Source organism: Chamaea fasciata, unplaced genomic scaffold (genome assembly GCF_029207755.1).
Source record: "Chamaea fasciata isolate MVZ Bird 193981 ecotype frontalis unplaced genomic scaffold, bChaFas1.0.hap1 SCAF_1, whole genome shotgun sequence".
Classification (NCBI taxonomy): domain Eukaryota; kingdom Metazoa; phylum Chordata; class Aves; order Passeriformes; family Sylviidae; genus Chamaea; species Chamaea fasciata.
In genome coordinates this window covers 68,412,191-68,440,009 of record NW_027094086.1, presented here as the reverse complement: position 1 = coordinate 68,440,009, position 27,819 = coordinate 68,412,191, and the positions used below count along the sequence as shown (strand labels likewise).

General features: G+C 37.4%; 1 protein-coding gene across 5 annotated transcripts; it reads left to right on the top strand.

Moving 5' to 3' along the window:
* Nucleotides 1–26,355, top strand: VSTM2A (V-set and transmembrane domain containing 2A). 5 transcript variants are annotated; one of them, XR_010721414.1, is made up of 6 exons: nt 1–513; nt 2,803–2,969; nt 3,875–3,925; nt 7,267–7,603; nt 23,408–23,545; nt 23,668–23,751. XR_010721414.1 is itself a non-coding variant. In XM_066185543.1 (6 exons), exons 2-6 carry the CDS (start codon nt 483–485, stop codon nt 23,754–23,756), a joined length of 675 nt encoding a protein of 224 aa, XP_066041640.1. In that variant the 5' UTR covers nt 1–121; nt 481–482; the 3' UTR covers nt 23,757–26,355. The 5 variants fall into 5 exon arrangements, 4 of the variants coding, with proteins under 4 accessions (XP_066041640.1, XP_066041616.1, XP_066041626.1 ...); XM_066185543.1 differs by lacking the exon at nt 23,408–23,545 and having other exon boundaries at nt 1–121; nt 481–513; nt 23,668–26,355; XM_066185519.1 differs by lacking the exon at nt 23,408–23,545 and having other exon boundaries at nt 23,668–26,355.
* Nucleotides 26,356–27,819: the final 1,464 nt, after the last annotated feature.

Sequence of the window (27,819 nt, the reverse complement as noted above, 5' to 3'; positions counted from 1 at the left end):
TGGATCAGTGTGTAGGGAGGGCAGTCATCACGCCATCCTGAGCAGCAAGAGCTGACGTTGGACGAAGCTGCCAGGTAGCTGAAAAAAGGCACAGAAGGCAGCTGATACCCACTTTTCAACGGTTTGTGGTTTTTTTTAGTCTGTATCTGGACTTCAAGCAACACAGTGCCTGAGACAGCTCATCTGAACCACACTGTATTGCAATACTCGCTCTTCTCAAAGAAAAAGGCTCCACTGAGCAGCAGAATGCTATGCTGCCAGTGTCGCAGCTAGGGCTACAATACAGAGCCTTTTTGTAACATTGCAAATTTCTTTCTGCTCAGATATTTGAAATACATACATACACCTATATATCAGTTTTTTCTTTTTTGAGGACACCTTTGGCTTTTTTTTTTCTTTTTTTTTTTTTCCTGATGTGACTTCTTTATCTTGGAATGATGGGGATCTTTCTAGCTTATATTGGATTCATTTTCTTTTCAGTTATGTATATCCAACAAGGACTTTCTACCCAAGGTAAGATCACTTATTGTCAAATATGTGTGTGCCTGGTTTGCCATGCTAAAACAGACTGAGAACAGAAGTGGGGTGGGGAGGGGAGTAAGGAAAGGAAGAAAGGGGAAAAGAAGGAAAACAATGAAAATTTGTAAGAGATGAGGACACCAAGCATCAGGTTTACATTTAGTTTGTACAGGCAAAATTGTCTGTAAATAGGAAAAGAAGTGAGAAGTTTCCCCAAAGTAGAAATATAAAAGGCTTCCTTTAGTTAAATGCAAAGACGGAAATAACAGGCACCTTGCAGAAGAGTGAAAGGGTGCTGGGGAATGGACATGCATGTGTTTGGGTTGTGTATGTTGTTATACAGGCATATTTGCATACAATAAACACCTACCCGTGCATGCATAATTATTGCATTCAGACCAAGTACCGGCTGGCTAAGCCTACTGCTTCTCTTAAAATATTGCAGTCTCCTTCCGTGCTGCGTTCCCTTTCCTCTCTTATTATCCTGCAATCTTCAGAGTCAGACCTTCATTCCTATTCCCTGACTGTGCATTTCTACCACTCTCCCCCACCAAAGAAAAAAGAAAAAAAAAAAAAAAAAAGGAGAGAAGACAAAATCTACTTCTTTGAATACCTCCCCCACCCCATTCGTCTCCCTCCCTCCCTCCCTCTCCGCCGAAAGGCGCGCCTTGCATTTCAAGCAGCCCCGGCGCTGCAGGAGCCGGTTGTCCGGGACCCCAAGGCTGCGGCGCCGCCGTCAGCACCATGGACAGATCCCGCTGCTCCACCCCGGTCCTGCTCCCGTCGCCCCCTCCCGCCGCCCCCTGCCCGCAGCTCCCCGCGGCTTTGCGCTTGCCGGTGCCACCGGGGGGATGCCGCCACTATTACCCTCCGTGTCTCCACGCCGCTCACTCGCACTGACCAGAAGGGGAGAGAAGGAGCAAACCGGGAAAAAAAAAAAAAAAAAAAAAACACCCAAAAAAACCACCCCAAAAAACCCCCAAATAAACTTACTAGCCCCGACCACACAAAATGCACGGTCCTTTCGGCAGTTTAACTCGGTTACTGGCAGTGGCTGGCTGGTGGGGGTGGGGGGGGTCGTAAAAAGGGGCACCGTGGAATATAAATCTAGCAGCTTTGAAAGTATTTGTTGCCAGGCACGAATGTAAGGGGAAAGAGAAGTAACACTGGTTACCAAATTATCCCACCAATTCCAGGTTGGCTAGGAAGACTGTATATAGAGAGGGGGAGAGGGGAGGAGACAATGAACGATATTTCTTTCGCATCACATTTCCCTCAGAACATAATATGCTCTAGTCAATCTGTAGCAATTCATAACAGACAGAGATATTGCAGAGTCTTTCCAAATTTTCCTCTTCTTGAACCACTGTATTTATTTATTAGATTGTTTGTCTGAAGTCCCCCTCACTTGACTATCATGATTCATTATGTTGCACAATTTTAAACTGAGTGATAGGGAGGATGAGAAGGAAGTAAAGACTGAGACTTAAAGAATTACTGATGTCTTGGACAACATCTATCAGCATTAGCTTTTAAATGCAGCAGTGGTAAACTGAAATGGACAGATTCTGTTTGCTGAAGGACTGAGATACAAATACGAAGGTTAGTTTTAGAAAGTGTCTGCTGGGACTGAGAAACAGAAGGTGAATTGATTTTTGGTCTGATTATGCAAACAGAGGTTCTCAGAATCTGACTAAGTCAGGTAAAGCTTTTGAAAAGGACATTTGACGAGTGATTGCAACACTGACTCAGAAGAGCACCCAGAGGTGCCTGTGCCAACAGCTGCTTCAGCTGGCTGTGGAACGTTTAACAATTTAAAATCTACAGCTCAGCCCTACAAAATGCAATAAATCTGATTTTTTTCCCCTCTCCTAAAGCGGTCTTGTGATCCCCTCAGTGAATCTGGAGAAATACTGCATTCTGCCCAAGGGTATTCGGACCTAATTATGTGAAACTTCACCAGCTCATGGGAGCAAGCAGTGGGATCTGTGGCATTTCCCATGAGAAGAATTGAGAGTGTAAAGAGGGTGGATTTGTGCATAGGGGAGTAAGGGAGGAAAAACTTACCTGGGAGTGAGAAAAAACAGAGGAGATAATGTGTGGGAAACTCGGGCGGGGGGGGGGGGGGAACGAAAAGAGTGGGAATAAGAAAAGAAAACAGAGCATTTAAAAGGCGGGGGAGGGGAGGATGGGGAAGGAGGGAACAGTAAAAAAGACAACACAAGAAGCAGAGCATAATCGATTAGTAGGTAGCAAGCAACATGTTATGCATTTGTTTTACAGCAAAATTCACAGAGTTTCCCCGAAATGTCACGGCCACTGAAGGACAGAACGTGGAGATGTCTTGTGCTTTCCAAAGTGGCTCTACTTCGGTGTACCTTGAAATCCAGTGGTGGTTTCTGCGGGCAGCTGAGGACCAAGAGGCTGGAGCTGAGGTGACAGGCACTCAGGTACTGATCTTCTGCCATCGGGTCATAAAACCATGCGGAGAATGCTACAGAAGGAATGGCGAGGAAAGACGGGAAGGAGAGAAGGGAAGAGCAGAGGGAAGGAGCAGAGAGAGGTTCTGTATCTCTCTAGGGACTTAATTTTGGCTATTGAAAACAACAGAGCAGGAACCTGCAGAGAAAAATGTACACCTCAGGAGTTGGTGGCTTTGGTGCTGTTCACAAAACCACAGGTTTTCCAAAGTCTATTTCCCCACACACCTTCTCTCTCTCTCTCTCTCTCTCTCTCTCTCTCTCTCTCTCTCTCTCTCTCTCTCTCATCTTCTCTTGGAAAGCAGTTGTTCAAAGATTGCTCCTTGTGGGAATTTTATATCTCCCATGTGGCAAGATCCTACACGTGCCTTCCAATTTCCAGCTAGCGCAGTCGAGCTGGCAGCCCTAACTCCGTATGCAGCTGCCACAGGAGGGCACATGCAGGAGAGGGCGGGGGAGGCAGGGGGAACCAATACCCCTAAAGAAGTAAAACCCCCAAATCAGTCAGCAGTGTCACTTCGTCCTGTTGAGCGGGACAGGAAGAGCCATGTCCACTCACACTGCCATCAAGGGACGCTCCTCCCCATGGCCGCTCCTATCTCCTCACCGGGCTCGGCAAAAGACGCCCCTGCGAGGAAGGAGGGCGGAGGGTCCGCGTGTCCGCGCCCCTCGGCCGCCCATGCCGGCTGTCCCCGCGTGTTCCCTGGCTGTCCCCAGCTATCCCCGTGTGTCTCCCGGCTGTCCCCGGCGCGGCCCGCAGGTGGCAGGCGCGGCGCGCCGCTCCCCGGGCTGCGCGGCGGGGCGGGAGCGGCGCGGAGTGGGCCGCGCAGCCGGGCGGGGGCCGGAGACCCACGGTGGTGCTCCTTTCCCTGCAGGTGGAGCTCCTGCCCGAGCGGGACCTGGACAGCGACGGCACGAAGATCAGCGTAAGTGTCGACGAGGGCGCGGGCAGTCCCCGCCGGCCGGGGTCCCTTCACCAGTCAGGGCCCACCCCGCCTCCGGGCGCCGAGTCTGTTCCTGCCCCGCGTCTCCTCCCCATCCCCACCCCACACTGCCCGTATCCCGTAGCTCAGCGGTTGGGCTCGATGACCTTAGAGGTCTTCTCCAACATAGTTGATTCTGTAATTCTGTGACTACTTCCTTGACGGCCCTGGCAGAGGGTGTCAGGGCAACATTTCCCCTGCAGCCCCCCACAGCCCGGGACACGGAGGCATGGACCTGGCTGGCCGAGGCCAAGTCCATTGGCAGACCCTCTTTGTACCCTGTGAAGGATCCAGCCTGCACCCATGATTGGATTTCTTGTTTTCATTTACCCTGGGCAACTCCTGAGTCTGCCTTATCTCTCCAAAGTTGTTTTTAAAGCTGAAATTTGTCCATGAAGCTGCACTTTCTTTAGCGGGGTGTGCATCTGCTTAAATGGGTGTTTTGTCAGGTCCATACCCGCTGGCAGAAAGAAAACTCTGAAAGGCTTTGGACAAAACCTCCCGACTGGGAACAATCTCAACTCTTTGCCACTGAAACTCTGTTTTACGAAAGTGAGATTCTGACACCAGAGTTACCAGTCTGCTGCTTAGAGATTAAACCAGAATCTTATCTCAGAATTACAAAACAGCGTTGCTCCATTCCCCCTCCAGCGGTTCCCTGCAGGGAGAGGATGCCTTCCACAGCCGGCTCATGTCCTGAGTCAGGCACAGCCAGAAGGCTGCTTCTGACCTCAGAATAGGTCAGATCCTCTTCCCTCAGCACTCCAAGAAATGTATGGTGGTGGGATGATGGTGTGGTGGTGCTCACTGCAGTGGAAAGACACAGATAAGTAGCAGATTCTGCAGCATGAATATTCCCTTTGAGCCCAGAGGGGTTTTCCCTTTCTCTGGCACAATCATTTTGGAAGTGCTTTTTAGCTGCAGACAAAGCTCTAAGTACCAGCAAAGCTTTAGACAGCAACAAATAAATGGGAATAATGTCTGAAAAATCCTTTACTCTGCTGTTTTTTGATGCATACAAATAACAAACCAAATAATTCCATCATGTCCAAGTCCACCTAAGTATAGCTGAAGGGCATTTATAAATGAGAACTTAGGTATGTTGTGTTCAGTACAATACATATTCTAGCCATACTTGCATTTTCTGTGATACTTCTCACCATCATCTAGAAATGATTTGTGTCATGGACCATAACTTCAGTTGCATTTGTAGACTGCCTTACAAATTAGGCTCCCATGTGGTTCTTGGATACTATTGCACTAGACATAGGGCTAGGAGATAATTCATTCTTTATCAATACTAGTTAATTTGAAATCCCTGAAGTAAGCCATAAGAACTGAGACACAATATAGACTGTAAAGCTTGTCTCATCTTCGAAGTTACAAATCTCTTTCATTATGTATAATAATAATTCATGAGACAGTATTTACAGTGCTCCTATAAGCTTGCATAAAACATTTATTTTGTATTTTTAGTAAAAATAGCCAACACTATGTAGATGTCTAAATCTACTTTTTATCTACTTTTTACAAATGTTGCCTTTTTTTTTGAAGGCATACACAGCTCCATTAGTACTAATGTAAATTATCATCATAAAGAGAAAACTAAAGTACATTTAATAAATATTTTTAAAAATGCTAGATGCATGCTGAAATACACCATTTCTGTCTGTTCTAAATGATAAAACAAACTGAAAACATGCATATGTGTTGCCTGCAACAATTTCTAAATTTCAAATGCAAAAGTCAAAAACAATTATGTTTCTCACCAGGACTATGCAGAACTGTTAACTTTGTGGCTCTTGCATAGGAACAAATGAAGGCACGATATGACCTACCAGTCCTCTTTCCATTCATATGAATCTTCTTTAATCCTTTTGCTGAAAATGAATTGTTCAGTAGAGATATATTATTATTGAATATGATTTAAATAACTATCCAGCACTTTCTGTGCAATTAATATTGCATACATTATGCCTGTAAGTATGTAATCCATACTTTCAACTCAGTTTGCCAAGTATAAATTCAGAGCTGGGTACAACACAACAGGCTATAAAGTCCGTCCAGTACCTTAAAGCAATGACATTTTCACGACTATTGCTCTTCAATTTATCAAGAAGGCAGAATAGGTGGCTTGCCAACACTGCTTACTACAGTAGGCCAAGCTACCAGAGGCAATATATTATACAATCCCCATAACACATGTCTAGCTTCAATCTAACAGTTCTCTGCTTTTGTGATCTACCATGTATTCATCATCTTGATGTCTCCTTATTGGCTGTCATTGATAGGACACAAAGCAATATTTGCATCCCTGTTTATGTGATGATGGAAGTAAAACAGGTTCAGAAGTTCTTCAAAGCTGAAGATTTGTATCCCACTGGCTACCTTTTCACTGGCTTCCTGTGGGGCAACAGATATTAATTCAGATAGAGAGTAATAGAAAATTAATGAAATATAAATTCTATAAAGTGATGAACCTACGGAAAGGAATCTGTGTTAACTTTTCCCAATGCATCTTAATATCTATCACACATTTCTGGATGTATAATTTACTCATGTGTGTTTTAATTATCTGAAATAAAAATATATTATGCTGGACTCAGATACTAGATATAATTAAAAATAAATCATGAGTCTTATTTTAGCTGACAGCTCTTAAAATAATTCTGAATATGTGCTTTTAATAAGTACATAGATAAACAAGACAAAAGAAACAACCTGACACAATATCACTTTTTATCATTAACAGAAAAAAATACCAAAAGTTTAGACGCACTTGAAGGAAACAAACTGAATGCAAAATACAGTTTTAATGCAGTGAAGAGTACAAGCTAATCTATTAATTAGTTATTAACATAGTTTAAATTTTGGCAAACATCTCCAACAAAATAGTTAATGCACTAGTTCAGAAACTGAATTATTCAATAAAGCCAACTAACTGGAAAGGTTTAACCAATAAAGTGCACGGATACTAGGTTTACATAAGAAAGTTCATGATCTTAAGTAATTAATTGGAATGAACATGGTAGTTCAGTTTTTGGTTTTTTTCTGAGGCTAATTAGATTCCAGAGCAAACCATCTAAGCAGATTTGGAAAGAAGATGTCAGGCATCCTCACAGATACAATTACCCATACTCATCCTTGATGTAACTTCCCTGCAGTGAACACAATCACAGCATTGAGTAAATCGGTGCTATGCTCACAGAGATTTTCCTAAGAAAGAAAAATTCATGACAATGTTTTTTTCTCTACTTTTCCCCCCCACCCCTGAAAATTTGCAGACAGTGAAAGTACAAGGGAATGACATCTCCCACAAGCTTCAGATTTCAAAAGTGAGAAAAAAGGATGAAGGCTTGTATGAGTGCAGGGTGACCGATGCCAACTATGGAGACCTTCAGGAATACAAGGCGCAGGCATTTCTCAAAGTCAATGCTAACAGCCACTCTCGGCGAATGCAAGCCTTTGAGGCATCCCCCATGTGGTTGCAAGACATGAAACCTCGTAAAAACATCTCAGCAGCTGTCCCAAGTAGCATCCACAATTCTGCCAATCAGCGCGGACGTGCCACCTCCAGCCCTGAAGCAGCAGCCAAAATCCCCAAACAAAGTCCACAATCAGGTATGGTAAAGCATTTTGAGCTTTCATTTGATTGCTTACCAGCATGTAAAATGAGGCTAAACCATAAGGTAACCAGGAATTGTGACTAGGAAGAGTGTGGTGCTCATTTGTTCCTCCTTCTCTCTGGTTCTATTCTTCCTGCTATCTTTTTACTTCCTAAAATCTGAAGAATAAATTTCTGAGCAGAAGAAGCAAAAAAACCTTAAACTTCTTTACATGGATTTTATCTCTACCAGTTTTACCCACCTAAAGCTAGCTCTCAAATCAAAACTTAGTTTTCCCTGTAGTGTGTGTGGACAGACAGGGGCATGTAAGCAAATGACTCATCTCATTTTAAGATGTCTGTGCATGATAAATTAAATAAAACACTCATCCAGATGTGTTTCTTCCTAGGTTATTTTACACCAGTCATCTAACATATCTTCAACATTTGTTAAAATTAATTTACTTTCACTGTCAATCCTATTTTCATAAGGAACTTGACTTCTAAATCTAAGCAGACCTTAGACCAGATAATTTCTCTGTTGTGTAGGCTTTATAAAGACCATTGGTGTGTCACAGAATGTGTGTTTGTCATCTTCAGGTGCTTGATCATTGGCTTTGAATCAAGGGTTAAAATGGCAGTGCCTCCATTGTCTGTCATGTAGAAATTAACATACTGCACATTTTATTGGGGGGATTTTGTTCAGCACTGCATGCATGTCTTATAATCAATATCAGTCTTCATTTTCTACATGGATACTGTAAAATTCATATTTATGCAAAGGTACATGAATATACAGGAAATGCAGTTCTATATGATGGCAATAGAGAAATGGACAAGATAAAACCCTGAGATTTGTAAATGCTTAAGTGTCCTCTGGAAAACAAACTGCAAGTTTAATGGTTCCTGAGTTACTCCTATTTATACTGAGGGCCAATGCAAGGCACAAAATCACAACCTACCTTAAAATATGTAATGGAAGCTAATTAACTGATGCATCATTTCTCTGTTAGTGTGTTGTTAAATTAAAAACTGAATACAACAAATTTCGTAGCATACCTCTTGTGAAATCACTTCAAAGTTACAGACAAGACAAGTTAGAAATACTTTTTATAAGGAAAATGCATTTCCTTACCGATTGGAACAATATGATTATTCATATGAAAATTCTTTTGGCTGTTAAAAAAGGTGTTGCATATACTAGCACTGTTTTACCTCTGTATACACTTTTTGAAATTTATGTAAGTTTCATTCAGTTTTCATTCCCTGAAATGGGGCCACTTTCATTTTTAAGCTCTTCCAAAAAATATCTAAGCTGTTAAAAGAAAATAAATATTTCACTTGATTTAAAGCCACCATTCTACCATGAATTTCCTTTCAGATAAACATATATACTTCTTATTTTCCATTGGACTCATACATTTCAAAACGGCAGACTTTTCCATAAAGGGAAAACTCTGCTTTCTATTCCATCCTACATGAAATTAATTAAAATAGTCAGAGGTTTATGAAATATGTAGCAACAGACTATACTGCATTGCGGCCAAAGTGTGCACAAAACAGCTAATCCACTAAATCATTTTGGATATATAATTTATTCTATAATATTGTTTATGTTCTTAGTCCAAGCAATGTCTTGACTGAATAATGGACATTTCTTATATGGGATCTTGTAGGTTATTACATGGAAAGGTCCCTGTTAAAAAACAAAAACAAAAACAACCCCAAGCAAACAAAAAACCCAAACAAACAAAAACCAAAACAAAACCGAAACTAAATAAAACACAACAAAAACAAAACAAAACCGAAACAAAACAAAAAAAACCCCAAAAAAACCAAAAAAAACCCCCAATCTTTAATTTTTTTACTTGAGCAAAGATTAATGCAGATCAAGTACAGACAATCCTAATAAAAAATAATTTTAAAGTTAAGCAGATAAAATATAATTTAGTTTATTAGTTATTTTTTATGACAAAGCACAGACAAATGTTGCATTCATCAGAGGTGTAGCTTATGTACTGAAGAAATAAAAGTGTACCAGGAATCATTTGTATGCTTAATTTCAATTTAATGGTCACTTGCTCCACAAATGATTGGTGATATTTTTGACATCAGATTTTAAACATCAGTTCAACTGTTGAGAACCAAGGTTTGCTTTCCTTTACTTGAGAATATCTTGGCCTGGCTCCTCCAGCTCCAGTGAGTGAGATTTGGATTTTCATTGGATTTTACGGTTGTTCTACAGTAATAAAAATACCCACAGGAGCATAAGGAAGGGGGAAGTTTTAGTTTTATCTAACTTAGAGAAGCAACTTCAGCTGAGGAGGTGATATGTCAGTTGTGAAACCTCAAAGAAAGCGGAAATGAGGTGTTATAGATGTTAATAGATTATCTTTTTATGATGCAGAATCAACACAACCTCCTTACTTAATCAAATGAGAAAGTCTTCCCCTCTCTAACATCATGCTAACTATTTATGCATGCACAGGACTGCTGTGTGATCACCTTATATGTAAGCAATGTCTCCATCTAGCCTAGAACTTAGAAACATGTTTGAATACAAATGTATCATAATTAAGTACATATTTGTACTTGAAAGATGTACAGGTTGTGATGTTTGTTCATGTTGAGTAAAACATTGACTTCAGCACTACTGCTTGAAGAGAAAAGTACTATTAACCATAGGTAATTGTATCAAACCTTCTCCAGTATAGAGAGCTGGTATGTAGTTATTTGCAAACAATGAATTTTACTGCTCACAGATTATTGTGAAATACATTTACAACAGTGGGAAACATGACACTGTGGAATGAATTATTGGGAATTCTGTATTCAGCTACTGCTGAAGAACCCAGCTACTAATATATGAACAAATGGATTCTGATTATATGAATATTTTGTCCCCCAAATTAATTTTTAAAAAGTAGATAACACTCTACCTGACGCCTTCTATCCTGAAGTACACTGCAGAATTTTGTTTATTTCTTAACAATAGATATTTACTATGTAGCTCTATGAAAGCATTTTACAGTCACTACCATTTTAAAACATCAGCACTTTCCAACAAATATTTCTGCTATTCTCTTAGTTTGTTTCCAAAGTAAAAATATCGGTGATAACTGTCAGGGAGCTATATAGTCACAGCTGACAAATTAAAGTGCTGCAAGGCCCATTCAGTATTTTGCAGTCCTCTGAAAAACATTATGTGAATGTAAAAAAGAAAAAAAAGTGTATTTATTACTGTAAGCATAATGGAGATTCAATACAGGAAGAAATAGCTAATGAGAACATCTCCCACAGAGAGTCTTCATATAATATACCAAGAAGTACAAAATTACTATCTCAAAGTCAAAAAAGTCAGGAAAGCAGAAGTTAAAGCCAACACAGCTTGACCCTTTCGTTTCATAATTATGGGCTGCAGCAAATGAAGTAACCCATCACAGCTTAATAGGAATCTGAGTAATTTGACAGAGTAATCTACATACATCCAAAAAATGTCCTATGCAGGTGGAGTGACAGACATTTTTTTTCCTGAATAATATATAGCAACCTATCTTCATCCAAAGGTAAAGGTACAGGGTTGTGACAAAGCTTTGCAATTCTAAGGAATTAAATAGGATCCAAGAGCTAAAATGAAATCAGGTGAAAGGAAGCTAAATAATCTCCAAGCTGCAGCAAATGCCATTATTTCATGGATACAAATCTAAACTAACTCTGCTGCCTGCATTCAAATCGCTCAACATTTTTAGCAACAAAACCAGCTGAAGAATTTGTTGTGCTGAGGATGAGTATTTCCCCCAAGCTCTTCTTGTTCTGCCAATGCTCTGTTAAAGCACTCAAAGCTATTAGTTGCTTTTCAGACTGAAGAAGATCAGTCTCAGAGAATTAAAAATGAAGAAGTGACGATTAGGTCAATTTTCTGCCTGCTTATATACAGACTCTGCACATTTCTAGCAACTTTTTGTTCTTTCATGAAGTAACAAATTCATCCATTAAGCTATCTACATGCCAAAACTTCCTGTGATGATGGCAGAGTTCCAACATGTGACTTGAAAAGTAACTCGGAAGAGAAGGTGGTACTTTCCTAGGCAGAATAACCTGGATTCTTGGCATCATAAATCACTGAGAAGCTTATCAGGCATGAATGCAAAAAAAAAAAAAAAAAAAAAAAAAAAAGAAGAGTATTTTTTTTTCTTCAGTCTTTTCATACTGATAAAATGAAGACGTTACTTCCCGTCTCCATTTTTATGTAGAGAATCTAGGAAACTTATCATCATCCCATTTCAAGCACAAATTTTATGTCCAGTTTGGAATCTTTCAGGATATAAACCAGTTTCCATGTCGGGATTTTTATTCTTTTTAATTTACGTTCCATCTCCTCTCAAAGCAAAGGAAAAAAATGTCTGCTCTAGCCTCCACCAAGGTGACAGTCACCATTACTGTTTTCTTTCCTAAAATAATCTTTGGCTTTCATAGTTATTGTTTTAGAAACTGATTATCCATAAAGTTGGGAGGCAACAATCATTACTGTGATTGTGGGAGAGCAAAAAGTCAAGTCTCTGTTTCCTTTGGACTTCGTGAAAGCAAAGGTCCGAGACGGTTTTGTTCTTCTTGTTCTGAACCTTACTCAGCTGTTCTCAGAAATATTGATTGCAAAAACACTATTCCAATTTACACCTGTATACAATTTGCAACCTCTGTTTTTACTTGAAATACACACTTTGATTCCCTCTTCATGAAAAGATGATGCTCTACTTCTTTTAACTTCTCAAAATAATCAATTCAAACCATGGTACTTGATGTAGCCCTAAGAACTAGTTAGCTCTTGACCTTGAAACTGTAAACATCTTCTGAGAAGTGCTAATATGCTCTGAATAAATTAATTGACAAAGCAACATCTTTACAGTTTTTTTAAGGCCAGGATTTCCAATGCAAAATCAACTCAATAATGCCTTATGCTTCTTTTAAAAAACCCTACATATTAATTTCTTATCTGTGTGTATTTATTGATAGAACAAAGTGCATACAAGTACTTAAAATCCTGTTCCTAGTGCTTAGTTCGCCTAGACCCAGAAACAAACTCTTCTTGGTAAATCTGCAGTTCTAACACCTGTAACAAGCACAACATTATCTACTTTTTGTAGCCATCCCTCATTGCCATTGCCAGTCACTGATATTATACCACTGTCAATTTCTATTAATTTCTATCCCTCATATAAAAACACAGGTTTGAGAATTAAGAAGAGAAAGCAATCACCGGCCACTACTTGTTCCTTTATCTTGTTCTGTAATTTTTAGCAGTTGCGTAATCCCTCATGTCCATACCAGACTGAGTACTTGGGTAACATACTCCTTCTGAAATCAGAGGTATTATTTTTAACCTTATTTATGCCCATGGTTAAACACTCATAATAAATCAGAAGAGAAAATAATGGTCTTCTGAAATTTCTTGAGACAATAATGGGATTTGTGGTTAAATATATGGCAGCATCATTGTAACTCATATTTCTGGAAAAATGATGGTATTTGGATGCTGCATTAGTTATTTTTTCTCTTATGAAGCCAGTCATGAAACAGTGAGAACAGACACAGTTGAAACTAAATGCACAAAGTTTAGGAAAATAATTTTACCCTTTACCCATCTACATTGTAGTTCATATAATGCACATGTACTGAGATCTTTCCTATTCTTTTAGTAACATTACCAGTGTGTTTCACTGTCATTGCTACATATGCACTTCATCATATGTCTTCCTTTCTTTCAGCTGCTTAAAAATAAAACTTTCAGACTAACCTCACATTTAAAACAAAATTCACATACAAAAATCTGGTAGGAGACCATTCAAGAGCTCCCAGAGTAACAGAATCACAATAGTTCTGTTCTACATGCCTGATACAACTTTCTTTGGTAAAAACCACTGGAAAGATTGCAGGTGGACACACATTCAGTAAACAAAGAGAAGAAAATAAAGGAAGAAAAAAAAAAGGGGGGGGGAAGCTGTGTGTGATTTGTTTGTCAGCTCACTCAAATTGCTTTTCATTGCTTCACAATCAGACAGATTGCACTGGGTCATCAGAGATTGCAGCATATGTGACAGGGCCTGCTCTTGAAATAACTAATGGGATTTCCTTGCTTCAGAACACAACCCATTTGTTACTTGACAGATACACAGCAAAGCAGAGGATATTTTCGCTTTTTTCAGATGAGAAGCAGGAGGTTTCCCATCTATGGTGCCCTACTTCATTATGAAAATCCTTTGCATCACATAAAATGAAAAAGAATGGATGCAATTATCTGCTGGCTGGAATGGATACAACTCTGCTGAAGTCTAGAGGATGTCATTCATCTAAAATAGCAAAAAAATTGGCTAAAGGATGAGGATGAAGATGAATTTTCGTCTACTCATATTGTGAGTGTGAATTCTAAGAAGAATTGAGGGTGTGCCCTGCTTGTACCACTGGAAAAAGTTTAGGACAGTGAAGGTTTCTGGGAAATGAATGAAGGGAAGGAAAACACCTGAAAATTGCTCTTTTCACTTTTCAGCTCAGAGATTCAGGGGGAGAGGGCATTCTTGATGGTGGGTTTTGTTCCTTCATTTTTTTCTGTGTGCTTTTTCTTCACCTTTGATCAACTTTTTTCTGGTGTTTCCTTTTGAAACCTTAGCCCAGATCAGCAGAAAGCTCAACAATTTCATTATCTTCTTATTCCCTAGAGTGGGATTTTATATTTGAATAAATAATTTTAAAGTTTCAAAGATATTCCAGGGACTGTTATTATATTTGCACTACAGTAATAATCAATTAGTTCTTCTTTGTTGATGATAAAGCTGGATGGTACTTGAAGAGCAACTAATGATCTTGCTGCCTACCTTGAGAAGAGAAGACTCTACTCCAAACTCCATTTTACCCTATCATAAGGGAGTTGCCACTGTACTTTTTGGCAGTGCAAATTGTTATCCTGCCTGTGTGTGGGTGTTGTAGTCAGATCCATCTCACTGAAGTTTGTTCCTCCCACCTACTCACAAATGCTACTATCTTGGAAAAAAGCCACCTAATTTTCTGTGAATAAAAATGTGAAAGTTAGTTGCACAGCCCCGTTTACAGTGCTTCAAATTTGTGTGTTCATCAACCAACAAAAATACAGAGCAAAAATCTGGATGCTACTTCTGCTGCCATTCCTGTTTCCACTGCTGTTTTTACCTCAGCTGCTGTTGTTTCCTGTGACACTGCCTTGAGGATTTTGGCCACCAAATCACGGCCACAGGCCTATAAGGATTATAAAAATGACTTCAACAAGACTACAGAAGATGGTGTATCCATCTCCAGTTCATTCTGTGCCATTGAATGAGAGTTGAAAAGACAAGATATTTTGTCAAGGAGCAACAGTAAATGTATCATATAGCCAAGAACTAGCAGTAGGTCTCACAGAGAGCTACACATTCAGAGCATGCAAGGCCCTTTACTAAAATTATAGTGTTAGACATTAAGACAATATAGGTTTGTGCCTGTCTGAAACACTGAGAAAACAACATGTCAGTTATCTATTTTGTACTTTTCTGAATTATTACCACACATTCAATATCTACTCTTCAGTGACCCTCTTTTACCTGAAGAGTCTTTGAATATTGATTAATGATATTTCACGGTTATGATTGATCTCACATCTCAGATGTTTTTGGCACAAATACTTTGAGCTTCATTCTCACAATCCACCATTTTCAAACGAGTGTACTATAGTTGTAGGGGTGATTAAAAAAAATTGCATCCTTTATTTTTTTTTATTTGCGAAACAGAAATAACAAGGGTGAAGGTTTTGGATTGGGAATGCTGATTTAGCTCTAGGAGTTTAAAATATTTCCACACAAAGTATTTGTCTTATTACTCCAATCAGAAATTATTGCCCCAAATCTGGATGGCAGGAGGAAATAGGTGTCCACTGCACAGCTTTCCTAGCTCACAGTGTCAAGCCTCTATATTGTCATAATGGCATCTTTGACAGCTGATAAACTAAAGCAGAGCTCTTAAATTGAGATAGGTGAAGAGATTACATGGGGTTTGCCTGTATCACTTTTTCTATTGGGGATTTAATTTCCATAAGAGGGGGAGGCAGAGAGATGGAGCCACTATCATCTTAAACTGCTCCAGCTAAACCCATTAAAAACTTGTGAGTCATAGCTCTTAGACAGAGGCACCTTCTGTTAGTCAGAGACATTGTTCTAATCTTTATAACAACAGCATTATTCACCAGGCAAACTAAGGATCAGAGGAATGGTCCCTGCCTCAAAACACCATCTAGGAATCAGACAGAAAAAACCCCACATTCATCCAGTGGAAACCTAGCTGAATTCCATGAAAATAGCTCATATAAATGATATAAACAAAAGGAGACCGGATTGAATGTATGTCAAACACAAGCCTAAGTGACAGGTGTGAAAAATGTGAAAAGGGGGACTGCATGTCACATGCTGAAATAGTTACAAAAAATGATAATTTTTATTCTGTTTTAATACCCTCTTTGTATATGTTTTTCATGACAGTGCTGTTGAAGATGGTAGTGTAGTATCACTCACTTAAATTTTCTTTCCAATAGATAAAAGGATTAACAAGATACAAAAACAAAGGGCCAAAAAGACAAATGCAATTCTCTTTTCCTTCAAATAAGAGTCCTGTCGTAACTTTATGGTGTCTTTCAAAAATGGCTCCATTTACTGTTTAATTAAATGTGGCGTATATCAAGTATACACACATTTATGTACACATTACAAAAATGCTGAGCAGTTTCTGTTGGAGTCATATTTAGTTAGAGCAACACAAGCTGGCTACTGAAAAAAGAGTTAATTCAAGAATTTTTGTTAACAGCCTGAATTCCACCTTCATTCAGTATAGGGCATAATGATATGAAAGTATAGGATGAAGAAGAGTTACCACAGAACAGTCAGAAAAAAACTGCATTTGCTTTAGAATCAGCCATTTCATAAAAATAAATACAAATGTACCAGTTTATATTTTTTCTGTCACACTTTAAAAATGCTCTAAGATATTTTTAATCCATGCTTATGAGAGATAGGATGAAAGAGAAGAATGAGAAGGAAAAGTGCCCAGTGCTGATAACTGCAGTCAAAAAACCTACTGCCGGTTGTTCTGAAACACTAACAATTACCAGTTATCATTTGGTTATGCTGGCACCCCTCTCCCTCAGCTCTGAACTACTGCAATAGACATTGTTTCCTGGACTGTTTCTCACACAAGATTATTTAAATAGCTAACACTGATATTTCACAGATTATATGCGAACACCTCTTTTAGCAACCATTTTCCTAAAAAGTACTCTCTCACTGAAATAGAAAAAGCTGAAGTCAATGCATTACTTACACATGTGAAAAGATCTTAAAACTTTGAAAGTCCAAACACCAGCTAAAGCAAGCAAGAGAAATAGAATGTCTGCTATAAATGGCTGATGTTTGGACATTTGTGACTGTAGGCAGAATGTCATTCTCCTGAGAAGGTCAGGGAACGTGGGGAAATTGGCTACGTCAAGTATGCTATCCAGTTAATCTTTCTGAAATACTGTGTTCAAACTCAGCAGTCACTTTTGGCTGTTTTCATCAGAAAGGTACAAACATCTATAAATGCTGATAAACTGCCCATTTTAATTATATGTTTAAGGATCTCATACCTCCCTCCTGTCTGTTCAAGGCAAAAGGATGACAGGGTTGAATCATTTTGGTGTTCTCATTTCCGTCTTTGAGAAAGACATTAGAAATTCTCTTCGCTTCTTCATAGTGCATGATGGCCCAATTAGGAAGCCTTCTTCTATGCATGAGATTAAAGAATGAGATATGAACAAGTGCACTTTTTTAAGAATTAAACAGGGAATTATGACTTTCAGATATGTTCTGGTAGAAAGACAAAAATGCTAAGAGTTAAATGTTTCTCTAGGTAGGAGTTAATGTCAGGAATGATGTAGAAAGTGATCTGGATGTAAAATTCCAGGTTATTTCACATCAGTATAACCTTAACTCTACTTAAGTTCATCTTGGCATGGTGAAAATGCAGAATTCATTCAAAGTCCCACTCCTCTTTCTTTCTCTTTTCATACTGCTATTCGTTGTTCTTCTATAGTTTTACTATGGCGTGTTCTGGACTACTCCCTGAAGCCAAGCATCATTATTCCTACACGCTACCAATATTTGAAGTCTCCACTAGTTTTTTCTTTTCCAAGTATTTCCATCTCAAATTTGCATTAGAACATGACCTGAGGTGTAGCTGACAGCAAGGTGAAGGCTGTGACCTGCCTTAGCCCACAAAGGGCTCCAAGAAGTTATTGTGGCTCAGATTTCTGGAAGAACTCTCTCCTCTGTTTAGGGTTGGAAACTTGTAACTTTTTTGTGCCCCATTACAGGACTGAATGCCTCTGGGTGCCTTATCTAGTAAAAGTTAAGGATTAAGCCTCATTCTAGAATCCCATCTCTCTTTCTCATCTCCTCCTCTGAGCATCAGAAAAGGAGTAGACATCAGATGAACAGAGCTACATGCTGAATGCAAAGTCTAAGTAGACTTCAGGGAAATTCAGTACATAACCTGTTCTAAATTTCTTCTGCTGTGTGGGACGAATTCATTTGCCCTCTGCAGTATGTAATGAACAAATCACACAATTTCAAGCTGATTATTGTACAGCCAGTGGAGGAAAATGGAGTAAAGTCCTAAGCAGAAGGGTCTTCATTGAATATGAATGATACTCACTGCTCATCTTCATTCAGTCATTCAGTTCCCCAGAATCAAACACAGATGACTGAGCCCTAAGAAAGAGTTGAGAAGTCATTCCCCCAGAGAGAGAAAGGGAGATTTTTCATTTGTGGATAAGAAAATTTCTTCCTGAGTGTGGGTATATTTATCCCATAGCTATAGAAGAGATACATACTATTGTGATTTATGCAATTCAGAGGAATAAGAATGATAGCAATTGATAGGCCAGAGGGAAAGAATCTATTTATTGAAAACCTGTGTGAGACATATTCAAATAATTTTTTTTAAAAAAATCAGCCGTACTTGGTTTTACCTATCTTTATGGAAATAAAACTGCAAATATCCTCCAAGTAATTTGACGGTTCATTTATGTTCCCAGTAAAATTAAGTCAGGTATCACATGAACTTTTACTTACTTTACATGGAAATAATGCAAAATTATGGTTTTGTGTGGTTTCATCTGGGGTTGACAAGAAGAGTATTTCAAATCTAACAGTATAAACCAAAGCTAAATGTTACAAAACCAGGCACTAAAAGATGGAAAATCTCAGCACAAATTCCTGAAAAATTAAATCTCCAAGGTTTCAACACCTCTGTGATTTCAGAAATCAGTAGAACAATAAAATTAACTCATACCCAGCACAGTCCAAATATACGTCTCTGAAATATATGTATTGATATTTGGCCTCATGTAATACATACAGAGAATTTGGGATGAACTTTTGTGTGACTGGCTGTATTTCTCCTGTACTGGTCAGCACAAAGCTAGGACTCTACTAAGGCATTACTCTTTCCTGTGATCAGTGGGTTACTACTTAAAGAAAACTCAAGAATACCCTAACTGAATTTACATGTTTAGTAAAGTACTAAAGAAATGTTGTTGAATTTTCAAATTCCTTCTGGGGTTTTTTTCTGTATGAGCACACACCATGCATCATACACACAACTGTAAGGAGACAATTTTCAGAGGCTCTGACAGGTATTGAGGCTCAGAATGCTGGATGCTATTACACCCCAGAGAAATCTTAAACCTTAGTAAGCACAAGGAATGCCAAACTTGCTAAACTTCAATTCTGGCAGATGCAAACTGTTTGAGACCCCGGATGATTTACTGTGTAATAGAAGATGGTAATATTTTAGTTCCTGAGGCAGCTGCTTTGTTCACAATTCAGTGTTTCATCCAGTTGTGAAAAATAAATGGGCAAAATTATTCAACCATCCCATGGCATCTCCAAATCCCATGTATCAGACACAAATTTTGTCTGATCAATATCTTAGTGAAGGCAAGGCATCATGCCTGATTGCATGCATGGAATGATGAACTACGTTTTTGACCAGTTACATTTCACTAGGAATTTATAACTTCTGGTGGCTTTATTTTATATTTAGATCCTCTAAAATTAATTTCATTAACAAAACAAAATTGTTGTTTAGCTGTGGGGTTCATACACTATAAGCGTTGAAATGTAAGCATTTGTGACTTTATTTTAAACCATCTAGGGTTCCAGGGTCAGAACTATTTATCACTGTTTTTTTTTCTTTCTGTTCCTAACATTTAAGTAAATCATAAATTCCAATAAAACGCAGTTTCAAATACTTTAATGGCATGAACTAATCTTTCATGCTGTTGCTCAAAAACTTATCATCACATGCCTTTGGCAGCATAGCATTTGTTTACTGGAGAAAGCTAAGTATTTCAGAGACACTTGCCCTTTTGGATATATGTTAGGAGCTGGAAATAAAAGACAACTAATGGGAATTTGCATATCACAAGAAGAATTTAACTGGATCCCCATGGCTGACAGGTGAAACTGTGAGAGTGGTGAGAATGTCTGACCCACACATCACATGTAATTTAACTAATAATGTAGAAATAATACACACACACATTACATGACAGTTCTTCCTCTGAGTGACTGTCTTTGAGGATTACATAATTGCAGTCCAGCTTTACCCAGTGTTGTTGATCTGCAATAAAATTTTTTTTAGCTCTCATTACGTTAATTAGAAAATAATGCTTGAAATGGCGGGATAATGAGTACTCAGTTTAGCAAATCCACAGCCAGATAGACAGCTGTTAACTTACATTAATACATTCACAGTTCAGGTGATACTATTCAAGTCCTAGTCAGAATGGTAGACTAAAACCACATCTGCATGTATGTCTGAACTTGAATACAGTGGAATTGAGTCTCTAATGTAAGTGCCCTATGACTTCCAGATTATAAGTCAAAATAGAAATTTATGAATACTTTTTGTCTCTTGTTTTTGTCAACATGAACAAAATATGAGCAAAAATTACGAAACAGCTGCTTTCAGTTTTGCTATGTTCTTGTTCTACCTTTGCAGCTTTCACTCTTGCAAAATCGAAACAAATACTTAGGTTCATGAAAGAAAAAATACAATTCTTTTGCTCTGGAAAAGAAAAATGAAGCTTTAGTATACTTAAACTTCAATTTTATTTCATAAAGCATCACTGAAAATATGAGAGCACACTTAATATCCATACGTGTCACTGTCTATTTCAAGTCAGTTTTATGTGGGCTGATATAAATGACCAAAAATTTCTCTGTTTGGATTAAACAGCATTTTGGAAACTATTAAATCAGATTAAGATCTAATAACTAGTTCCCAAGACCTTGTAGAGGACACCGTCTATTACAGGTTTTTTTCCAACAATCTTAATAGCCACTTTCTTCATGTATAAACTGAAATTGTTTTAGTTGTCATTTCCCCTATTTTTTTTCCAATATGTTCAGAATTCTTTAGCTTGCACTTACTGCACGTTCTCTAATCTAAATCCCCTGCAAGCTATACAAACTTGCTGTTTAGAGAAGAACATGGATGTAGAACATGTGAAATGAATTGGAGGGAAGTCATGGTTTGTGCAGAAACTGAACATTATAAATAAAAATATCATTATATTATTATTATTATTATTATTATTATTATTATTATTATTATTATTATTATTATTTATGTTATTATATATTATTATTATTATTATTATTATATTATATTATATTTCATTATATATTATCCCCTAATTTGGGTATCTACAGATTGAATCGTTGAAAAAAGCAAAATGAAAATAAAAATCAGAGAATATTTGGTCTGCAAATACGGTGCTGCTTTCCCCATTGTGACATATTTTAAGTTAAACTTATTTCATATCATACTTTTTCTCTTTTGCATATTACAGCTTTAAATTTTGCAAATTGTAACATCATTACTTGTTATAAAACCTCTTTTAAAATACATTCATGAGATTCTTTGAAGTCCCATTATATGTATTTTGTGCAGATGAAATGTGTCTCCAAAGGAATCTTTGGAGTTGGATTGAGACATATTTCCTTGGTTCAGAAAAAAAAAAGTAAAAATAATTTAATAACATCAGGAAATGATCTAACACTAACAGAGATTCTAACTAAGTTTTGATAACTTCAAAAGGGAAAGAAAAGCCTTCATAAAAATCTGTCAAATGACAGATTTTGCAGAGAGAACAAAGTCATGCTGCAGTAAAACCAAAACCAGAAATTGAGCTCTTGAGTTAAAGATCATAAATACTATCTGTGTGAGAGCAACATATAGGAAAAAGTTGCAGCAAATTTTGTTGTGCATTTGCTTGTTTGTAGTACAGAATGAGTGTCCTGAGAAGCACAGCAAACTACGGCACTGTAGTACAAGTAATGTTATCAAATGGGCCAGAGAGCAGTGGGCTTCCCACTCATGTCTTTTTTCTGTTGAAACTAAGCTCAAAGTTCCCTTGGACTTCTCTTGGAAAAATGTTAGTAATCGCTTTGAAATAAGTTAGTAATGGCTTTGAAATAAGTTTTCATTTAAAAGTTCATATGTATTTAGCAATTCAGTTCACACATGTATAATTGAAATAACACTATTGCTTAGAAGGTCTTGTGAATGTGACAGAGGACTAAGAGTGTTTTATGGCAACCACTATATATGTAACATCTCACATCATGTATTTATCAAAGCAAGCAGTGTTTATCTAAAGTCTGTGATTTAGTTTAATTCCCATTTCAAGAAGGAAAAAAAAAATTCTAAAGACAGGAACAGAAATACTTCTTGCTTCACTTATAGCTAGCAGATACAGAGAATGGTGTTACGTCTGAAAACTTTAAAAAAATGAGCACTTTCCTGGATTTCTTTTTGCTTTCATTGTGTATACTCCTTATAATAGGATAAATGTGCTTTTGGGGGCTGCATTGAAATCCATAATTTAATTTAATATAAGTTCTTTGCAAAAATTTCTTATACGTGATTAATAGATTAAAAACAAAATAACAACAATTTATTACAAATCCATCATTATCATGGATTGCTTGTAACACTATTGTTACCCTGTTATAGGACTGATGGCCCTAACCATCCATAATGTTTATGGTTTTCAAATATATGACAGATATAAAATCTATTAATCATGCATCGACCTCTTATAATCTGAACTTCTACTTACAGTGTTACCAAATTACATTTATGGATTTGACCTCAAGTAATTAGTTTCAAATTCTGAATGAAATTCTAGATGATAATGGGGGGTTTTCAAGCACTGAGACTTGGCATGTAAGACAACTAAATACTCGTGCCCATGGTGCATGAACATTTCAATTTAAAGCCCCAAATGGTTTTATTATGCTAGCATACTAAATATAAAGTCATGGGTTTAGAAATATATGGATTATTATTTTTTCATAGCTTTTTAAAAAGAAAAAAAGTCTGGGATAATATAATTTCTCAAAAATAAATACTCCAAACCTTTTGGCAGTCTGTTTCCCCCTTGTAAATAGCAGAGGCATTTGCCTGTATCTCCTCTGGTTTAAAAGGAAACACTCTTTATCCACTAGATGACTTTTTTGTGAGCAATCAATGATGTGATGCTAGAAATGATTTTGTAAATAACACTCTGAGGTGGAAGGTGTTTGGCTTTGTTCCTCTTGGTTTATGGCCTCATAGATAATATTGTATGAAAAGACATAAAAGAAAAAAAAAAAAAGCAAATCAAACCAAAAAAAAACCTCCCTGGGACTGAAATACTTTGTATGTGTTGTTATTTGCAGTGCATGCCAAGACATTCATGGGCACCAGAGCCAACCTGGCGAGCTAATTAAATAAATAAATGTATGTGTTTAAAACAGCCTTATAAGGAGCATTGGAAATCTGCAAGATGAGCGAATATCTTATAACTTCTTCCGCAGGTGCGAGGATAGCTACAAGCCATGGACTTTCTGTCCTGCTTCTTGTTTGTGGCTTTGTGAAGGGTGCTTTGCTTTAATCTAAAAGTGCTGACTTTTTCCAATATCACTTTCTCTTCTTAAAGCAAAGAGCAAATCGCCTGTAAAATCCACGGAGCGGACAGCAAAGTTGACCCTAACCTCCAACCACCACTCTGCACCCAATGTACTCTAAATCTCTACACAAGGAGCACCTTCTTCAGGAAGTACAAACAAAATTACTAAATAAAAAAAATAAAATAAAATATTATAAAAAAGAAGAGGATACCACGTTTTCTTGATATATCCTATTTTCTTTGGCGTATCACTGATATTTTATTTGAAGAGAACTGGTGTGATGTAATCAAACATTTTGTAACAGCAAGACCTAGTTTTCCTTTTCTTTTGGCAAGGAGAAGCCTCATCCTTGACTTCTCAGGGGTTGGCCTGTGAGTCCTCAGTATTACAGAATTAACCATGGATGACAATTGGTTTCCTATGCTGAAAGAACCATTCCAGCCTGGAAGCAAAAAGAGGCCAAATAATGAAACAAACCATAGTGATTTAACATAAATAGAAAAATAGAATACAGACAAACTTCATCAAAAAGCCTTTTTTTTTTTTTTTTTTTTTGCATGAGGAACAGGGAGGAGAAAATACATTCTACAAAGCAGCTCAGCAGACTAGGGGATGTTGTTTCTGAAAGACATATGAGGATATTTTTGTTTTGAGATTTTTTTTCTTTTTGCTTTTTTATATATAATTCTTTTCTCCCTTTGAGTTTTTTTTCCTGTCTTTCTGATTGTTTCTTGTTCAATGGTGGCAAGTACCTACTTAGGCCAACCCCTGATGACTATGTGGAGGTTTATATATATACATCCTTTTTTTTGTGTGTGTGCGTTCTATATTTCAGTGTGTTTTCTCTAATTTTGCAACTTCTGTATATGCAAAACTAACTTAAATTCTGTAAATTGCTTACAGTCTGTGTGATATAACTTCAGAGTAGACATACTTTGGTCCTCCTGCAAGCCAGTTTTTAATATTACCTATATGTCGTGCCACCAAGAAACATCTTTATTTCATTTTTTGACAAAACACCACTTTTTAGTTTGTAATTCAGTAATATGTGCATTTTGTAATGGATATCTTCACTTTGACTGGTTTGACCCCCTTCAGCCCCCTGTTTACTCTGTAAATGCACATTAAAATTTGTTATGGTCTCTAGACAATGAATTATTTTTCGTTTGTATGTTGTGTTGGAGTTCAGATGCTGAAAGCTCTTTGAACTTGTGATGTTTATAGAAGATGAAGTGATTCAATCACTAGAGACTAAAATGCAGGTGTGCAGTCAAGTACTGCATGTAAAGGAAGATAAGAAACAGAAAACAGACAAACTAGAACATATCTTTAAGGATGTTCTTTTGCTAAAGAGTTTTAGGAAAGTTAATTTATTACACTGATAAAATATATTTGCATCACAGCTCCTTCTACATGGCCAAAGAAGTGTCTTTGCTTTTTTCTGAAAGTGGATTGTCATTACTCATTGATATTCTTAATTAAAATACTTTTTGTCTGTGAACTGAATGTGAGAATTTTGCTGTTGAATGATGTAATATGTGTTACATGAATTACATTCATTAATGCAGGAAGCAAAAATTGCTACCATTTGCAGCTGCAATCAGGAAGGTTTTTTCTTTTTCCCATCTTTCCACTGATGCTGAAAAATTCACACCCTTTCATTTATCAGCACAGACAATCACATACACCACATGCTTATTATGATCTATTTATAGCAGCATTAAGTAGCTGCAGTGTGGTCAGCTGTGTGATTTCTCCTCACTTTGTAAGTACTGCAGAAGAAATTTTAAAAGTGTGTTTATTATCTTGCCAGTCTGTGGTCTACAGGCCTAACATTTTATTTCAAAATGCTCATAAGTCTGATGTCTTTCCCCATTACTTTCAAAGGATAAAGAACAAATAAAGGCATATAATCAACATTTTGTTAACCTAATGCTTTGGAAAAGGGTAACATATTTATGCAGACCTAATTTCCTATAAATTCTATAGTATAAGCTTGACTGGAAGTAGTCAGTCTTTCTTCGGTTTTAGACAAGTCTTAGCAGTAATAACGAGAGCAGAAGTTCAGCGTAATACAGACAAATCAGGAGTAATCATCAGGAGAAAAAAGGTCAAAATTTATTTTATTTCAACATAAAGTTTATGACCCACTTGGAGTGTTGTATATTGAGAAAGATTTTCTCCACAGTTATAACAGTTTATCAGCCTACTGACAAAGAAATTAAAAACTATACCCATTAAAATGCTCTGAATCAAAGCCAATATTGTGGATCAGAGAGGATACAAAGAGGATAAAGAGAATCAAGGGTCAGAGCTTTTCTGAAGTCTCACTTTCTGAACACACCTGTGGAACCAAACTTTGAAAGTTCTGGAAAAAAATCTCCATTTTCCCTCTGAAACGGACGTCTGTGACTTGATGATGTGAGAATCTCCTGCTTGGAGCTTGGAAACTTCAGTTTCCATTGGTCTTAACTGGAACCAAATGCTTAATGTCACATGTTTCATTTGTTTAATGTATCCATGTATCTTGTATGAATATTCCATGTATGCACATAGAGACTACCCATCATGACATATGGCGTTTGACAGCACAGTAACACATTGCTAAAGTTGTTACTATGTTAAACTGATACTGTGTTTTGCTTTATGCTGTTAGCTGCTTGGATAAAAATCACAATGTATTAGGAATTCAGATTAAAGAACAAGCTGAAATTAAAGCAGAATTCTAGAGCACTTGGATTAGTGTGATGCAAGTCAGACGACATTCCCATATTGTGATTTGGTATTCTACAACTGTGTCAGGAAGAAAAAAAAAAAAAAAAAAAAAAAGACAAAAGAAATCTTCAGGACTTTTGAAAAGCCTTTAAATTTTCCATGAGATGCTAAGAGGACGCAGAAATTGTCCTTTCCCTCTCAAAGCAATACACCCAAATTCTTCAGATAAAACTGATCCAGCCCTTCTGGTTGCAGATCTAGAGCACAGCTTTAGTTACTGCAAATCTATGTGGATGCAGCAGCAACATCTCCGAACAGGAACAGCTATTACATTTCTAAATTTTAAACTGTGTATTAACAGCTGTTCCTCAAATTGAGAATCCACTTGGAGCTCCTAGAATTTCTGAAAATGGAAGTTATAATACAGTAGACACCCTTGTTTCTAAGCATTCTATTGTGAATAATATTTGGCATAACAATGAAACTACTACCATTTTCTGCCAGGTGCACTTCTAGTTTGGATTTAACCAAAATAGATTAAAAAAAAAGTAGCTTAATTAAATCCTGAAAAGCTCCCTGTTGAGTAGAGTATCTAGAAGGGCACTTTGCATCTAGCAGTCGTAACATCTCTCAACTTAATGTCCTTAACCTTTTTATAAAAAGAGTCTGGTTTTGAGGTGGTCTTTTACCTGACTCATTCTTCTCGTTTTGTGTCCCCAAAGCCTCATTGCATATGGTGACTTTCTTCAGGTTGTTCCTACAGGTTTTGTTTTTAGTAGAAGAATAACCATGGGTGAGTATGAAACACTTCTGTATTTCAAGGTATTTGCCATCTACAGTCACACACTTTGCGATCTGATGTATCATCAGGCTAAAAGAAACATGTTCCAGTTCCATGAGCTGTCAGTGAAAGCCTTTGTGTTACATGAAAATAAGACCCGTGGCAGTTTGGTACTACTGCCAGGGATTAGTACTGCAACAGAGCCTATCTCAAAAAATTTCCATTTCTGTGGGTTACCAATATTCTTTTAAGCTCTGGAACCTCGTGCATAGAAATTGCTGCATAACATGTTTGAACATCTTCTTAATTGTATTTGGTAGACTTTGCAAAGAAATTTGTGGAGCATGAGGAAGGCTCAGACCATGGATTTATAAAGTTTGACAGACTAATTAAAGATTGACAGTTCCTCAGAGCTCCTATTAAGAAAGAAAGAAAACTTGAATGGTAAACACTGAATCTATCAGAAGGAATTGTTATTTCTTTTTTATTCTCAATATTGAATATTTACATAACAGCACTACCTGAAGGGAAAGATCAGAAGTAGGTATAAACATGAGACACCGTGGCAAAAATGATAATTCATACTTTTTCATCTAATTCAGGGCTACTGTGATTCAAGAGCAAAACAAACCCTAGAACCTTTTTTTGCACATTCATTCTTTAAAGCACTTCTGCTTCATTCAAA